Source organism: Piliocolobus tephrosceles, chromosome 16, assembly GCF_002776525.5.
Source record: "Piliocolobus tephrosceles isolate RC106 chromosome 16, ASM277652v3, whole genome shotgun sequence".
NCBI classification, from domain to species: domain Eukaryota; kingdom Metazoa; phylum Chordata; class Mammalia; order Primates; family Cercopithecidae; genus Piliocolobus; species Piliocolobus tephrosceles.
Window position 1 is genome coordinate 50,433,546 of NC_045449.1, and position 17,482 is coordinate 50,451,027.

At 55.1% G+C, this 17,482-nt stretch overlaps 1 protein-coding gene across 1 annotated transcript in view; it reads right to left on the reverse strand.

The window, feature by feature from the left end:
- The window catches only part of JUP (junction plakoglobin), a 32,176-nt gene that overhangs the window by 7,464 nt on the left and 7,230 nt on the right, over positions 1-17,482 (reverse strand). Inside the window, exons 2-8 of the mRNA XM_023204122.1 lie at positions 10,137-10,352; positions 7,889-8,148; positions 7,445-7,682; positions 5,859-6,061; positions 3,398-3,542; positions 3,188-3,291; positions 1,156-1,494 (exon numbers count right to left, since the gene is read on the reverse strand). Of these exons, the coding sequence (XP_023059890.1) occupies positions 1,156-1,494; positions 3,188-3,291; positions 3,398-3,542; positions 5,859-6,061; positions 7,445-7,682; positions 7,889-8,148; positions 10,137-10,344 (1,497 nt within the window). The 5' untranslated portion in view covers positions 10,345-10,352. The remainder of the gene's footprint in view (positions 1-1,155; positions 1,495-3,187; positions 3,292-3,397; positions 3,543-5,858; positions 6,062-7,444; positions 7,683-7,888; positions 8,149-10,136; positions 10,353-17,482) is intronic.

Here is a 17,482-nt window from a genome sequence, read left to right on the forward strand (position 1 = left end):
AAAAAAAAAAAAAAGGAAAAAAAGAAAAGAAATACAGAATCATCCGGGCCCGGTGTCTTACACCTGTAACCCCAGCACTTCGGGAGGCCGAGGCTGGTGTATTGCTTGAGTTCAGGAGTTTGAGACCATTCTGAGCAACATGGCGAAATCTACTAAAAATACAAAAATTATCCGGACATGGTGGCATGCACCTATAATCTCAACTACTCAGGAGACCAACGCGGGAGAATCGCTTGAACCCGGGAGGCAGAGGTTGCAGTGAGCCAAGATTGTACCACTGCACTCCAGCCTGGGCAACAGACAAAGACATTGTCTCAAAACAACAAAAAAAAGACATATGGAATCATGGGCCCTCTGCAGTAGGCCTGCTGAATTAGGACCTGCAGTGTGTGTGTGCGTGTGTGTGTGTGTGTGTGTGTGCGTGTCTATGTGTGTGTGTGTTTGTTTTAGATTGTTTATTTGTTTGTTTTTTTTTGTTTTTCAAATTTTTTTAAGAGATGGGTGTCTCAATATGTTACCCAGGCTGGTCTCAAACTCCTGGCCTCAAGTGATCCTTCCACCTCCGCCTCTGCCTCTGCTTCACAAAGTGCTAGAACTACAGATGTCTGCATCTGCACCCAGCCTCCTGTTTTTCTTTTTTTTTTAAGACATAGGTTCTTGCTCTGTCACCCAGGCTGAAGTGCACTGATGCAGTCATAGCTCACTGTAACCTCCAACTCCTGTGCTCAAGCAATCCTCCCACCTAAGCGTCCCCTCCCCAGTAGCTTGGACTACAGGTGTGCACCACCACACCTGGCGAATTTCTGCTGTTGTTGTCGAGACAAGTCTTACTATGTTGTCCAGGCTGGTTTCAAATTCCTGGCCTTTACAGGCACGAGCCACCGTGGAACCTGCAGTTTAATGAAACCGCCCAGGGTACTCCTGTGCATTTTGAACTCTGAGCTCTGCCCTAGGGGCTGATGGAGCTACAAGATAGAAAGAATCTGGAGAGCAGAGCCATTGTTGAGGTCTAAACTATTACACGAGAGAGAAATAAACTTCTGTCTTATTCAAGCCACTGTATTTAGGGCTTCCTTGCTACAGCAGCTTTGCCTATACCAATACAGCACCTAAGCCTGCTGCAGGGAGCTCCTTCCCCTCGCCTAACAGCCATACCTTGACCAGTGGCCACTGGTTGGGCTGGTTGAGCAGCTTCACAATGGCCGGGATGCCATAGTTGAGACGCACAGAGTTCTGGGCCATCTCAGCCTCAGGGTGGCGGCTAGTGAGGTGGCGCAGGGCGCAGACGGCAGGCTCTGTGATGTCGTCCTTGTCACCAGCACGCAGGATGGCGTGGATGAGAGCCTCCACACCACTGTTCTGTGTCACCAGCGTCTTGTTCTTGCTGTTGTTGCAGGTCAGGTTGGAGAGTGTGCCCGTGGCACAGGTGAGGACGTTGACATCATCCACGCTTAGCTGGTTCACCAGAATCTTCAGCACACTCTCCAGGCCCTCCTGGAGGGTAAGGAAGGGATGGGGGAGTCAGGGAGCAGCCAACTCCAGGGAGCCTTCTCGAATATGTCCAAGGGGAGCGGGATGACCTAAAGGGGTCAGCCCTGCCTGTGTGTGCCCGGGAATTTTCATCCCCATGACCCGCCACACCCTGTGAGAGGGTGTTACTATCTTGTGGTGCAAATGAGGCAATGAGGCTCAGAGAGGTTGAGGAACTTGCCCACAGACACACAGCCAGTGGCTGGATCTGAACCCAGGCCTGACTCTATGCCCCACGTCTCTTCCCTCCAACCCATCAGCCTTTCCCTGGGGGCCTCAGACCCAGGCAGAACCCTCCTCAGGCCAAAGTACGGTGTCCAAGGGAGGCCTCAAGACCAGGAGGCAACTGTTGAGGGGGCCGCATGTTTCCGTGGCCCAGCTGAGCCACGTCTACTCACTTGTCACCTTTCTGGGCCTTAGTGAAGGCAGCAGTGCTGCCCCACCACCCTGGGGCCTTGAGCCAAATCCACTTCCAGTAAAATCACTAACTCAGACGTCTCACTTCTCCCAGGGAGACACATAAGCCTTGTGGTGGGACAGAAAAACTCCAGCTTTGAGGACGGACAGTCCTGGGTTCAAATTCCAGTTCTGCCATTTACTACCTCTGACCATGGCTATTAGCTCGCCGAGCCTCAGTGCCTTCATCTAACCCACAGGGTCCCACACTCTAACCCCAGGTTGAACGAGCTAATGTCCACAAATGCCATGCAGAGGGCCAGCACAGGGTGGGCACTTGATAAACAGCATATTGCTGGGGGAGGCCTGAGGAATGGTTGTTTTTTTTTGAGACAGAGTCTCGCTCTGTCGCCCAGGCTGGAGTGCAGTGGCTGGATCTCAGCTCACTGCAAGCTCCGCCTCCTGGGTTTACGCCATTCTCCTGCCTCAGCCTCCCGAGTAGCTGGGGCTACAGGCGCCCGCCACTTTGCCCGGCTAGTTTTTTGTATTTTTTAGTAGAGACGGGGTTTCACCGTGTTAGCCAGGATGGTCTCGATCTCCTGACCTCGTGATCCGCCCGTCTCGGCCTCCCAAAGTGCTGGGATTACAGGCTTGAGCCACCGCGCCTGGCCAGGAATGGTTGTTGAAAGGAGGCACAGGGCACTTGACCTGGAGCTACATTTTTCCTTAAATTGTATTTTTAGTCATGGGGGCCTATCTCTTTGTACACTATTGCCCCAGCCCAGGGCCCAGGTCAAAACTGTTCTCTTGTTGGATGCAGCAGCTTACGCCTGTAATCCTAGCACTTTGGGAGGCCGAGGCAGGTGGATCACCTGAGGTCAGGAGTTCGAGACCAGCCTGACCGACAAGGTGAAACCCTGTCTCTACTAAAAATACAAAAATTAGCCAGACATGGTGGCACACTCCTATAGTTCCAACTACTCGGGAGGGTGAGGCAGGAGGAGAATCGCTTGAGCCCAGGAGGTGGAGCTTGCAGTGAGCCGAGACTGCACCACTGCACTCCAGCCTGGGTGACACAGCGAGATTCTGTCAAAAACCAAAAAAAAGAGATGAGGGTCTTCAAGGAATTTCCAGCCTCAGCCACAAGGAAGAGAGATTTAGAGCCCCCAGTCCTCCCACAGTACCTAAGGTCAGATGCCCAGACAGGAGGCTGGATGGGGCAGCTGAAGAGGTCAACCCCAAGCCCAGATACCTCCCTCACCTGCTTTGTGGCCACGTCCGAGAGGTTGCGCAGGGTCCACAGGCAGTTCTGCACCAGGCGGGGGCTGTTGCTGGTCAGGTGCTTGCCCAGGGCCTGCATCCCACCTGGGGCAGGGATAGGGGTGCCATCAGCCATGGGCAGCACGGCTGACTCAGCTTGGCAGCTGGGCAGAGCCCCCACCCCAGCCGCCCTCAAGGCCATCATACTCACCAGCCTCCACAATGGCAGGCTTATTGCTGGGACACACGGACAGCACCTTGAGCACACGACTGGTGGTCCAGAGCAGCTTCTCATAACTGTAGTTACGCATGATCTGCACGAGGGCCTGGGGCCCACCATTGGCCAGGATAATCAGCTGCAGGTGAAGAGGGAATGAGTGTGAGAAGGATGGGGAATATGACAGGAACAAGGAGGAGCGGGGCAGGAGACAGAGCTGTCATTACTGAGCTTCTGCTAATGCACAAATAGTTTGTTTTTTTATTTTAATGTATTTTTTTCTTTTTATAAAGATGGGGGTCTCGCTATGCTGCCCAGGCTGGTCTTGAACTCCTGGCCTCAAATGATCCTCCCACCTCAGCCTCCCAAAGTGCTGGGATTACAGGTGTGAGCCACCACACCCAGCCAAACACCCCAGTAGTTTTTTGTTTGTTTGTTTTTTTGAGATAGAGTCTCGCTGTGTCACCCAGGCTGGAGTGCAGTGGCACGATCTCAGCTCACTACAACCTTCGCCTCCTGGGTTCAAGCAATTCTCATGCCTCAGCCTCCCAAGTGGCTGGGATTACAGGTGTGTGCCACCACGCCCAGCTAATTTCTGTATTTTTGGTGGGGATGAGGTTTCACTATGTTGGCCAGGCTGGTTTCAAACTCCTGACCTCAGGCAATTCACCTGCCTCGGCCTCCCAAAGTGCTGGGATTACAGGAGTGAGCCACCACACCCAGCCCACCCCAATAGTTTCGTGACTGTTACGTAAGCCAAAATTTTGAAAAAAAGGATAATACCCAGTGCTGACAAGGATGTGACAAGACTATATGCACACCCATTACCAGTTATGGCACTGGAAATTAGTCCAATCCTTCTGGAAACCAATCTGGCCATTTGGGTAAAAGCCTAGAAGTGTTAAAAATTGATGAGAATTTTTTCCACTCTTTGACAAAGGCTATACGCCCAAAGACATTCGTTAATTCGTTAGACAGCATTGTTTATAAAGGTGGAATAGGAGCAATCTAAATACCCTCCCTCAGAATAAAGCCTGAGGTCTCCACTTAATGACTGCTATCTGTAGGCTGGGTATAGTGGCTCATGACTTTAATCCCAGTATTTCGGAGGCTGAGACAGGAGGATTCCTTGAGGGTAGCCTGGGCAACACAGCAAGACCCCATTCCCACAAAAAATTTAAAACTTAGCCCAGGTGCTAATTAGCTCAGTGGTACGTTCCTGTAGTCCTAGTTATCAGGAAGGCTAAGGTGGGAGGAATGCTTGAGCTCAGGAGTTTGAGGTTGCAGTGAGCTAGGATCACGCCACTGCACTCTAGCCTGGGTAACACAGTGAGACCCTGTCTCAAAAAAGAAAGAAAAGGAAGAAATGGGAAGGAAGGAAGAAAGGGAGGAAAAGAGGAAGAGGGAAAGGAAAAGGAAAAAGAAAGGGGAAAGCGGAAAGGAAAGGCAATCTGTCATTATTAGAGGATGGTTTTGAGGACAATAGAGCAAAAAAAAATTTTTTTAAACATCATGCAGGCCAGACACAGTGACTCACACCTGTAATCCTGACACTTTGGGAGGCCAAGGCAGACAGATCACTTGAACCCAGGAGTTTAAAGACCAGCCTGGGCAACATGGAGAAATCTCACCTCTACAAAAAATTAGTCGGGGGCCGGGCGCAGTGGCTCACGCCTGTAATCCCAGCACTTTGGGAGGCCGAGTCAGATGGATCACCTAAGGTCAGGAGTTCGAGACCAGCCTGGCCAACCTGGTGAAACCTTGTCTCTACTAAAAATACAAAAATTAGCTGGGTGTGGTGGCGGGCACCTGTAATCCCAGCTACTTGGGAGGCTGAGGCAGGAGAATCACTTGAACCCGGGAGGCGGAAGTTACAGTGAGCTGAGATCGCACCACTGCACTCCAGCCTGGGCGACAGAGTGAGACTCCATCTCAAAAAAAAAAAAAGAAAAAAGAAAGAAAAGTAAAAAAGAATTAGTCGGGCATGGTGGCACATGCCTGAAGTCCCAGCTACTCTTGAGGCTGAGACGGGGGGATCATCTGAGCCCAGGAAGTCAAGGTTGCAGTGAGCCCTGATTACACCACTGCACTCCAGCCTGAGCAATAGAGTGAAACCCTGTCTCAAAAAAAAAGAAAAAAAAAAAAGCAGGCAGAAAACAGATGCAACGTTGCAGATTGTTATGATGACAAGAATGTGCACACATCTGTAGTCTGCCCACAGAACAGCTCTTAAGGGAGCATATCGAAATGACAATAGTGGCTGTATGAGGACGAGTGATTTTTTTCCCTTATACTCAAAATAATAATTCTGAGCAATTCAGCCACATGATGAAGCATGCATATCTACTCCTATATCTCATCTAAAAGGAGTAAGGGGCAGCGGCCCGAAGCTGTGGAGGATAGAGGGGGACGCAAGAGTGGGCTTCAGGCCTCGGGAGGGTTGGGGAGGGCCCACCTTGCTCTCCTGGTTGCCGTAGGCCAGGAGCTGTAGGCAGTCAGTGGTGATGGCCAGGAACTTGGGATTGTTCTTGTTGAGCAGGGGCACCATCTTTTGCAGCCCATCAGCCAGGCGCACGGCCATCTTGGCGCCCTCCTGGTACAGGAGCAGGTTATGCAGCGTGGTGATGGCGTAGAACAGGACCGACCCCACGGGGGGGCGGGGGGGGGTGGGCAGGGGTTAGTATGGCGAGGTCCCAGGGGCCTGACATATATGTGAGCCTGGCATGGGTTCCCACCTCCCCCAGGAAGCCTCCCCACTACTGACACCCCTCTGGAAATATCCCTTTGCTAAAATCTCATCACTTCTTGAGCCTGCCCGGCTCTTAAGCATGAAGCAAACAGCACCTGTCTTCTCCCAACTGAGACAATGACTCCTCCTGCTTCTGAGCCCCCAGCCCTGTGCTCAGCACACAGTAGGTCCCTAGACACTGATCCCTACTAAGTAACTACCATGTAGAAGGCCACATATTAGAGAGGCCTTGCAAGGCGTTCAGAGGGGAGTGAAATCAGTGTCTCCCCTTCATGGAGCTCCCAGCCTGGTATAGGGATGAGAAATGAGCCCAGACGTGGTGGCTCACATCTGTAATCTCAGCACTTTGGGAGGCCGAGGCGGGGGATCACCTGAGGTTAGGAGTTCGAGACCAGCCTGGCCAACGTGGCGAAACTCCGTCTCTACTAAAAATACAAAATTGAGCTGGACATGGTGGCAGACGCCTGTAATCCCAGCACTTTGGGAAGCCAAGGCGGGCAGATCACCTGAGGTCAGGAGTTCAAGACTAGCCTGGCCAACATGGTGAAACCCCATCTTTACTAAAAATACAAAAATTAGCCAGGTGTGGTGGTGGGCACCTGTAATCCCTGCTACTTGGGAGGCTGAGGCAGGAGAATCGCTTGAACCCGGGAGGTGGAGGTTGCAGTGAGCTGAGACTGCGCCATTGCACTCCAGCCTGGGCAACAAGAGGAAAACTCTGTCTCAAAATAAAAAAAAATTAGCTGGGCATGGTGGCAGACACTTGCAATCCCAGCTACTCAGGAGACTGAGGCAGAAGGAACATTCAAACCTGGGAGGTGGAGGCTGCAGTGAGCTGAGATCATGCCACTGCAGTCCAGCTTGGGCGACAGCATGGCCTCATCTCAAAAAAAACGAGAAATGAGACCAATCAACATTTTGTAGGGGACCCAGAAACAGAAAGTTTGTAAGGAACTTTGCATTTGCTGTTCCCTCTGCCTGGGACACTCTTCCCTTCCTCTACACTAGCCAAACTCCACTCATCTGTTAATCCCCTGCCATTAAGCGATCCCACCTCTAAGCAATCTCAGTGCTCTTCTGCCACAGCCTATGTCATATCCTGATCATTAACCTGCTGTTTACATGCCTGTGTTCCCTGCTGGGCTGTGAGCCACTGAGCACCAGGATGGGGTGTGCTTCTGCCTGGCACATGATAGGTGCTCGCTGGGTATTTATAGAAGCCCAGGGAAGGGAGGGGAGAGGCCCAAGTGAGAGGGGGTCCTGGACTCCTGCACTGAGCAGGGGTGGGTACCTGAGCATGCGGACCAGAGCAGGGATGCCGCCCGACTTGAAGATGGCGAGCAGCCCCTCCCGGTGGTGGGAGAGGTTGTGCAGGATGCTGGTGGTACAGCGGGCCGTGTCCAGGTCGCTGGTATTCTGCATGGTGCGCACGACAGCGGCCACCAGCTGGGGTGAGCCCATCAGGGCCCGCCGCGACGCCTCCTTCTTCGACAGCTGGTTCACAATCATGGCCGCCTTAGTCACCACCACCTGGAGGGCGAAGGCAGGTGCAGGGACGTGAGCACTAAGGAGGGGCCAGGACACCCTTCCACAGAGCTGAGGAGGGCCCCAGACTCGTCACATACAGGGGAGTCCAGGTCATAACCTTCCTCCACCCCTACAATGTCCCTCCCCTGAGGATATCTGCTCTCTCCCCTCCCTGCCTGGCCCCCACCCTAGCCGGGACCCTCACGGACCGGGTCCTCGTCGTTGAGCAGCTTGGTGAGCTCGGGCAGGGCTCGAGTGGCCAGCTCGGCGTCGTCCTGGTAGTTGATGAGATGCACGATGGCCGACTTGAGCAGCTGGGACGGCTCGGCCAGTCGCTGCAGGTTGGTGGCCTGCCCCTCCACCTGGGTGGCTAGCAGCAGTGAGCTGTCCTCGCCTGACACGCCAGGGCACATGGCCTCCCGCACCCGTTTGGCTCTGGCTGTTGTGGACATCTGGTATTCCAGGTCACCTGGGAGCCATGGGGACAGGGACTGAGTGCGGGCAGTGGGCTGGGCAGACACTGGGGAGCAGGGCAGGCTGCAGACAGCCCCACCTTGGCCCTCTGGGCTACCTTTCACCCTGCCCAAAGCCCCAGCGCATGACTGGCCATTCCACTCTCCCCAGGGACCTTGGGGAAGTCACCATCACCTCAGTAACCTCATCTGTAAAATGAGCCCCACATGTTCTGTCCATCATGGGAATTTTTTTTTTTTTTTTTTTTTGCACACTTATTATGTGCCTGGCAGTGAATTCAGTGCCCTGCTATTTTCTCATATAATCTGACAATGACCCTGCAAGGTAAGTACTATCATTGGCTCCTCTTTACAGATGGGAAAACTGGACACAGAGGGGTTATAAGGCAGCCTGACTCAGGGGCCCAAACCCCTACTCCATTCTCCTCCCTTACCCATCAGGTCTCTTTTCAACCCTGAAATCTCAGGAGTCTAATTACACCCTCATCATCCCCAACAGTAGCAATCCTCCCACTATACAGGCAGGCAAACAGAGGCCCAGAGAGGCACCAACATCACATCTCACAGCAGATCAGAGGGAAAGTCAGGGCTGTGGGTTCAGGGAGCCAGGAGCCGGGTCCTCAGCTGAGACATCAGGTTCCTCTCTAACTTCCTTCCTCCCCCTGGGTGGGTCTGGGAGTCCCACAGGTAGGTGCCCAAGCAGCCACACCCTGGCAACTGTCCTGATGCCCCCAGGGAGAGGGACGCAGAGGTTCCACCCTCTAATTAGTTGGGAAGGAGGAGACAGCTGCCTGGCTTTCCCACCTGGATGCTGTACTTTTTGCTACCAACACAGTGCCTGGCCCTGCCCAGCCAAGAGGCCCCCTACTCCCCCTACCAGCTGTCAGGGAGGAGACTGGCGTGCAGGGGCTGAGCTCCGTAGAGCCCCACCAGCCGCAGTCCACCCTCACTACTCCCAGAGCCCACAGCCCACCCCATGGCATGTTCAGGGCCCCAGAGGCACCTGTGGTCAATAGTTCTAGGGCCTGGCTACTCCTCTCCCCCAGAGGGGCAGGGGAGGCTTGGGCTGGCAGGGCATCCCCAGCCAGGACTAAGCCCCAGAGCTGAGTCAGTCACTCGTCCCACAGCCTCGGTCTATCTGCATGTCAGCAGCAGAGGCCTGGTCTCCCTCCCAACGATGGGCCCTCAGGCTTGAGACCTATACCTCCTCTACCCAAAGGAGAATCCCTGGGGGGTTCCTGGAGGCTAGGGCCCTGGCTCTGCCATCAAACGTGAGGCTTCTAGAGCCAAAGGGCTGTGTCCTCCCTGCCATCCATGGGCTTCCTGAGAGCCACAGTGATGCCTCCTCATCAGATTCTTATTTTACTATTATTATTATTATTATTATTTGAGACGGAGTCTCACTCTGTCACCCAGGCTGGAGTGCAGTGGCACAATCTCAGCTCATTCCAACCTCCGCCTCCTGGGTTCAAACAATTCTCCTGCCTCAGCCTCCCTAGTAGCTGGGACTACAGATGCATGCCACCACACCCGGCTAATTTTTTATTTTTAGTAGAGACGGGGTTTCACCATGTTGGCCAGGCTGGTCTCGAACTGACCTCAGGTGATCCACCCACCTCAGTCTCCCAAAGTGCTGGGATTATAGGCGTGAGCCACCGCGCCCAACATCCTCATCAGGTTCTTATATTCACAGAAGGCAAGGACTGTGCCTCTTCCCTCAGACTGGAGGCACCCTGAGGGCAGGAACTATGCCTTCCCTCCCTACCTTCCCTCTTCACAGAAGAGGATTCTGTGACCCTCCCAGATGCAGCACCCTGAAGTAGTTGCACCTCCTCCTTCAGACTGGGTGGGCCCCCTGTTAGTATGAGCTGTGCCTCCTCCCTCAGACCAGGGACCCCCTAGAATCCGCCTCCTTTCACTGTGACCTCTCTCCAGGACCCAGGCAGGTTTTCCACCCCATGGAATAGTTCCAAGGGGTCCTGACCTTGGCTGGGGGGCACCCCCTGGGTGTAGGTGGTGGTCTTCTTGAGCGTGTACTGGCGCCCGCAGGCCTCATCCTCCTCCATGATGCCCTTGCTGCTGACGGAGGGCACGCAGGTGTTGGCGCCCGAATGGATACCCGAGTCGTAGGTGTACGTCTGCTGCCACTCAGTCACCTTGATAGGCTGCTCCATCAGGTTCATCACCTCCATTGTGGCTACTGGGGGCACAAAGGAGGAAGTCAGGAAGCAGGAAGTCACCTGGCCCAGCCTCCAGCTTCAGCCCATCCCCAAGTCCTGCCTGTCTTGCCATGTAATCACCATGGTCCCCGGGGTTTCAATGAGGATGCAGGCTGGGGATGAGTGGGTGCCCAGAAGGGTAACAGGCCCAGGGAGGGGCTGCCCATGAGATACCCTGGGAGCAGTGAGCCCCAGGGGTGCAGCTATGTGTCCTGGGCTTGCATCTCCGACCTCTTAGGAGGATGAGCCCCGGGGACAGGGCAGTAAAGGGCCAGCTGCCGCCAGAAGCCCCTGTTCACTCACCCTGCTGCCCTGCCCCAACTGTCTCAGGGGCAAGAGAAGGCACCCAGGACCTCTAGCAGCTTCTGAGGTCCCCTGGGCCCACCCTCAACCACTGCGGCTCCCTGGGAAAGGCCGCAGGGAGGAGGCACCCCAGTCATTGGGCAGGAAACTGGGTGGGGCAGGGCAGCGGTCTGACAGGTTGCTCTGGAACGCCCCAGGCTCCCTCAGAGACTCCCGGATCTGGCTTTCCTACAGATTGGGCAGGATCACACGTGGCCCTGAGGCCGAGGCCCTAAGGCCCCTTCTCTCCCAGCCCTCCCAGCACCTAGAAGCCTCCTTTGAGTCCCACAGAGCGGTTCAAATCCCAGCTACTCACTACTGGGGCAGTTCCCCTCCCCGCAGAACCTCAGTGTCCTCATCTATAAAGCGGGGTCACGCGACCTCCCTCAGAGGTGGTCGCGAGGACCTGGTGCATAGCAGGTGTTCAGAGGCCACGGCCATTACCATCAGCACCGCCTCTCCTCCGGAAGTGCTTCCTCACCTCCTGGTCTCCTCGAGCCCAGGCTGGGGATCTGAGGTGGGGCAGGCCTGTGGGTGGTCACTGCTGTCAGGAACCCCTCTCTCTGTCTGCAGAGGTTTAGGTGCACCTAAAGGTTAATGAGTAGCAGGGCCGTACTTTGTACCAGGGAGGTGAACTTCCCGCTTGGTCTATGTTTGGCTCCACTGTCCTGGGAACTGACCTGCAGAGGTCAGCGGCTGCGGGGAGAATGGACGCCGTAATCCCATGAGGGCCTACTATGAGCCAGACCTCTCACAGACACCGTCATGCTCATGGGCGGGTTTCAAAGCGCATGCACTGTTCCCCCGCGTACAGATGCAGGAAATGAGGTTAGAAATGGCAGAGCTGGGACTGGGACCAAGTACAGGTGTGAGGGCACCGAGGTCTGTGGTCTTTGCACATCCCAGCGCAGCCTCAGTGAGTAAGCAGAACTCAGGCTGGTCCACCCACGAAGCCAGGCAGCACCCGGGTTGTCTCACTGTGATGGGGACTAGGGGAGGGTGGAGTGGCTGGGGCAACCTGGCTCCACCCCAGGAACAAAGATCACCAAGGATAAGTCTTCCCTGTGACAGCCCCAATGCCGCCCTCCAGGAGGATGACGAATGGTCCTGCAGGTCTCACAGCCTTTTATGGCAGGCAGCCGCGAGCACACCTGGAACAAGCAGAGGCAGGGGCCAGGCCGGCTCCCAGCTGCCTCCTTCCTCTCCTCCCGCCATCCCTAGTGACTCAGAGTTTGAGGCTGATTAAACAGAAGCAGTCCGGCAACCCCAGAGGGCAGACCCCAGACAGCAGGCTCAGGCCACCAGATGTGCACAGCTGCTTCCCAGGCATTTGAAAGTGTAGCTATTTCAGGAGGAGCCCCCCCCGCAACCAGCCCCCTTTCCACACGCACCCCTTCCCCACACCCCTTCCCCGGCAGCAGAGGGGAATGGCCACCGGCAGGAAACGGGGGGCAGCGGTGGGTGGTGGGGGTCAGGGTGCTCGGAGAAGGCAGACATGGGAAAATCCTGCTAAAATCCTGAGCTCCTCGTGCTGTGCCGCCTTCCCCAACCATTTCCCTGCCCCAAGGGGGAGTCCCAAGAGAGAGCAGCGGAGAGCTTGGAAGAGAAGCTGCCCCCCCGGGAGGGAAGGAAGGTGTAAGTGTACCAGTAAATACGGTGGCAATAACCTGCTGAATGCCGCTCTGCTGGGCGCAAGGCTGAGCGACATCTGGACACTGCTGGACATCTGCAGCTCTGGTCCACAAACACACTGCATCCCAGCCAGAGGGCCCTCCTCCACAGACAGTGCCTAACCCTGGGGCTTCTCAGCTAAGGGAGAGGGAAGCAGGCCTCACTCCAAACAAGGGTCATCCCTTGCCAGCCTCACGTCTAAAGGGACCACCACAGTCTAGCCGAGGAACTTCCTCAGCAGGCCCCTCACCACCCCCACCAGCCCAGGTGGACCGTCAGGAGACTGCTGAGGGCTGGACAGCTACCCAGGGAGAGACAGAGGCCACAGGATGCCATGGGGGTCGGGGGTGAGGGTTCCCATTGGCCTTTATTATATGTGAATCTCGTTCTTCCCTCAAAGCAACCTGGCAGATGTTTTATTATTTCCAATTTCTTTTTCTTTCTTTCTTTTTTTCTTTCTTTTTTGAGACAGAATCTCTCTCTGTCGCCCAAGCTAGAGAGCAGTGGCACGATCTTGGCTCTCTGCAACCTCCACCTCCCAGGTTCCAGTGATTCTCCTGCCTCAACCACCCAAGTAGCTGGGACTACAGGCGTGCACCACCATGCCTGGCTAATTTTTGTATTTTTAGTAGAGACCAGGTTTCACCACATTGGCCAGGCTGGTCTTGAACTCCTGACCTCAGATGATCCACCCACTTTGGCCTCCCAAAGTGCTGGGATTATAGGCATGGACCACTGCGCCCGGCTTTATTCCCAATTTCTAGGTGAAGAAGCTGTGCCTGCACACTGAGAAAATGGCAGCACTCATGGTAGGAACAGCATCCAGTCCACTAGATAAGCCTGAGTGGAGCTGAGCCCTCTTGCCAAGGGGAGGAGGGGACCAAGATGCTTGCAGATGGAAGCAGAGCACCCGGCTGCAAATCAAGAGTACCAGGTTCAGGCTGGGTGCACTGGCTCACGCCTGTAATCCCAGCACTCTGGGAGGCCGAAGCGGGCAGATCACGAGGTTGGGAGTTCAAGACCATCCTGGTCAACATGGTGAAATTCTGTCTCTACTAAAAAGGACAAAAATTAGCCGGGCATGGTGGTGCACACCTGTAATCCCAGCTACTCGGGACGCTGGGGCAGGAGAACTGCTTAAACCAGAGAGGTGGAGATTGCAGTGAGCCGAGACCACGCCACTGCACTCCAAGCCTGGGTGACAACAGAGCAAGACCCTGTCTCGAAAAAAAAAAAAAGAGTCCCAGGTTCTAGTCCCAGCTCTGCTACAAACTTGCTGGGTGTCCTTGTGTCCCTGGATCTCAAAGGAATGTTAGACATCTAAGATTCTAGGAATAAAAAACCAGGATTCCCACGACAGACAGAAGGCTAGGGGTGGGCAACGTCAGAGTTGGGAACCAGTTCTGAGAGAGGACACACTCCGGAACTCCTCCTGAGGAAGGAGTCAAGGGAGCTATTCCTGCAACAAGAAGACTGGAAGTCAGACCTCAGGCAGGACTGTCAACCAGCCCCACCCTTCTCCTTACCTACTGCCCAGGAGAACAAGGGAACTTCTCCCACAAGAAACAAAAGTGCTGGTTTTACAGTTCCCAGGGTGGAGGGGGCCGCACCCAGTTCAGTCTTGTCCCTCTCCACCCTGGACATGGAGTCAGACCTTCCGCAATGCCCCTGGACAGAGCCAGGGTGGAAGCGAGAGAGACAGACGTGGGCGCTACCCACTCCCCCCAGCCAGAGACGGGCAGGGACAGAGACAGGGCGGGTTCTGAGTTGAATGGGGGGGCCTTTGTTTAGAGCCTGCTCTATTGTTAGCAGCCCGGGAGGAAGAAGCCAGATCAGAGACTGTGGGGACAGCCCAAGGACAGGAAGAAGGAAGACGGGCCCTGGAGAGGGGGTGCAGAGGACCCTTCCCCACGGGGCCCACACCAGGTAAGCGTGAGCAAGTAATAAGGCTAGACTGGGCGCACCCCTACCCTTCATTCCTGCCTCCTCCTCTGCACAGCCAACCTGTGCAGAGGGCTGGCACTGGGCACCCTAAATCCAAGACTGACCTGGCAGAGTGTGGCCCAGCCCTGACATTAAAAATAGCCCAACCAGAGCTACACCAGGCTCCTTCCCCAGCCAGCACCTGCCAAGGACAGTCAGCAACAGGCACATCTAGGCTGGGTTGCAGGGCACCAAAGTGCCAAGACACCTGGAAATAAGGACAGGAATGGGTTACCCCAGAGGCCATGCTGGAAGCAGGCTCAGAAACACTGCATTTGGGAACAGAGGAGCAGGGTGGAGCAGGGCAGGGCTGGGTCCCCCAGAGGTTCCTTAGGCTAGAAGCCAGCACGCTTTGCAGACACAGGTCCCCAGGCTCAGACAGCGACAGGGTGAGCACAGGATTTCCCAGGCTCAGACAGCGACAGGGTGAGCACAGGATTTCCCAGGCTCAGACAGCGACAGGGTGAGCACAGGATTCTGAGTGAGGAGAGGGGCTCAATTTCCTTAAGCCTCATTTTCTTATGTGTAAAATGGAGATGATCAAGTGACTTCTTTCATCACTGGGACTCTGGAAGCCTTCTGTCCACAGGAAAGGCATGCATTCACAGACTAGAACAAAGAGATGGCAGAGGCGGCGGAAGCCAGCTGGAGCAGTACTTCATGCCTATAATCCCAGCAACTTTGGAAGGCAGAGGTGGGAGGGTCGTTTGAGCCCAGGAGTTCAAGACTCAGCCTGGACAATACAGTAAGACCCTGTCTCTACAAAAAATAAAAATAAATTAGCCAGGCATGGTGGCACGCACCTGCAGTCCCAGCTACTCTGGAAGCTGAAGCGTCACTTGAGCCCAGGTGACTGAGGCTGCAGTGAGCCAAGATCACGCCACTCCAGCCTAGGCAACAGAGCAAGACCGTACCTCAAAAAAGAAAGGTGAGGGGTCTGGGCGTGGTGGCTCACGCCTGTAGTCCCAGCATATTGGGAGGCCGAGGCGGGTGGATCACAAGGTCAGGAGTTTGAGACCAGCCTGGCCAACAGTGAAACCCCATCTCTACTAAAAATACAAAAAATTAGTGAGGCGTGATGGTGGGCGCCTGTAATCCCAGCTACTCAGAAGGCTGAGGCAGGTGAATCACTTGAACCTGGGAGGCAGAGGTTGCAGTGGGCTGAGATCGCGCCAATTGCACTCCAGCCAGGGTTACAGTGTGAGACTCGTCTCAAAAAAAAAGAAAAAAAGAAAAATAAAAAAGGGTGAGGGCCGGCACAGAGACCTGCTGGGCAAGGTGGCTGGCAGTCTGTTTGGGGGGACCCTGGCTGCTTTCTCTGACCCCTGAGATGGGGACTAGGTAGGGAGCTGCCTCCCAGGCCCTGGGGAGGTGAAGGAAACATGGCTGAGGAGAAGGGAAGTGGAGCTTCGCTCAGGCCAGGTAGTGACACTGGCTGCCCCAAGGCCAGTCCATGCTGCTTCCTGCAGCCAGGGGCAGCTGCACAGCCAGGCGTGAGCATTCCCCACATAGCAGTCTCAGGGGGAAGCTGGGCTCAGCAGGGTCTCCAGCCCCCACCTTCCCCACTCTGTCCCTGGCTCCCGCTGAGGTCTGGCCCGCAGTTCCAAGCACAGACACAAACAGACTCTAGAAAGTGCATGATGGCTTCCCTTGAGGGCCTGTCTCCGTCTCAGACTGGGGCTGCCCAAGAAGGCCTCTCCCCTCTGGCTGGCAGCTCCAGAAGGGAACCTCCTGCAGACTAGAGGTTCTCTGGCAGACACTGTGATCTCCATCAGCAAGCTGGTCCATTCCAAGAGGGCAGAACTGAAGCAGCTGTGTCAGAGAAGCTGGTCTTAGGCTTCCGGAGGAAAACCCTCACTTCCAGTCTGGAGGGCAGCCCGGGCTGTGGCCTGAGGACGAGCTGGGGCCTAGGGGAGGCTCAGGCCTGCCGACCCAGCTGCTGTTTATTTTCCTCCTTCTGGGCTCCTTCCCAAAGCAAACAAACCCGGATGGGAAAATGAAGGGGATTTGTAGGAGAGGGAAATGCCATGGCCAAGTGGCTCGACCCGGGGACCTCTATGCTCCCCTGGAGAGGGCTCCATTGGAGCTCCATTCCCTGCTGGTGACCCCCGTGGGCAGATTCCCAAACCGGCAGACGACCCCAAACCGAGACTCCTGGGAATGGAAAAACACTCCACCCCACACCAGGAAACAACAAAAGGTTGACGTGTGTTGGTGACGCAAAATACACAAGTACTTTCATTGCACTGCCTCCAACCACCACCAGTGGGGCTTGGGCAGCCTGGGGTCCAGGGGCAGCCCACTCCTCAATAACAGCAGGTCGGACTCCGGCTGACTGAGGCCCACTCCCTGGGGTGTGATTCTACAGGGTGTGATTCTGCAAGGATCCCTACATATAACCCTCTCCTGGGAAGATCCATCTGTTTATTGTACAACACAGGCTGGAAAACCAGGATTGGAATAAAAGTTTGGCTAAAATCTGTTACTGTAGGCAGGGTGCAATGGCTCATCCAGTGGCTCATCCCTGTAATCCCAACACCTTAGGAGGCCAAGGCAGGTGAATCCCTTGAGCCCAGGAGTTCCAGAATAGTGTGGGCAACATAGCGAAACCCCGTCTCTACAAAAAAATGCAGAAATTAGCCGGGCGTGGTGGCATGTGCCTGTAGTCCTAGCTACTTGGGAGGCTGAGGTAGGAAGATCGCTTGAGCCCAGAAGGAGGAGGTTGCAGTGAGCTGAGATCTGCACTCCAGCCTGGGCAACAGAGTAAGACCCCATCTCAAAAAAAAAAAAAAGTTACTATATACAGAGGACGAGCTCATCAAGATCAAGGCTAAAGAACAAAAGGATGCTAAGAAAAGAGGAAGAGACTTGGCTGGGCGCGGTAGCTCATGCCTGTAATCCCAGCACTTTGGGAGGCCAAGGCGGGTGGGTCACAAGGCCTGGAGTTCCAGACCAGCCTGGCCAACATGGTGAAACCCTGTCTCTGCTAAAAATGCAAAAAACTGGCCGGGCGCGGTGGCTCAAGCCTGTAATCCCAGCACTTTGGGAGGCCGAGACGGGCGGATCACGAGGTCAGGAGTTCCAGACCATCCTGGCTAACATGGTGAAACCCCGT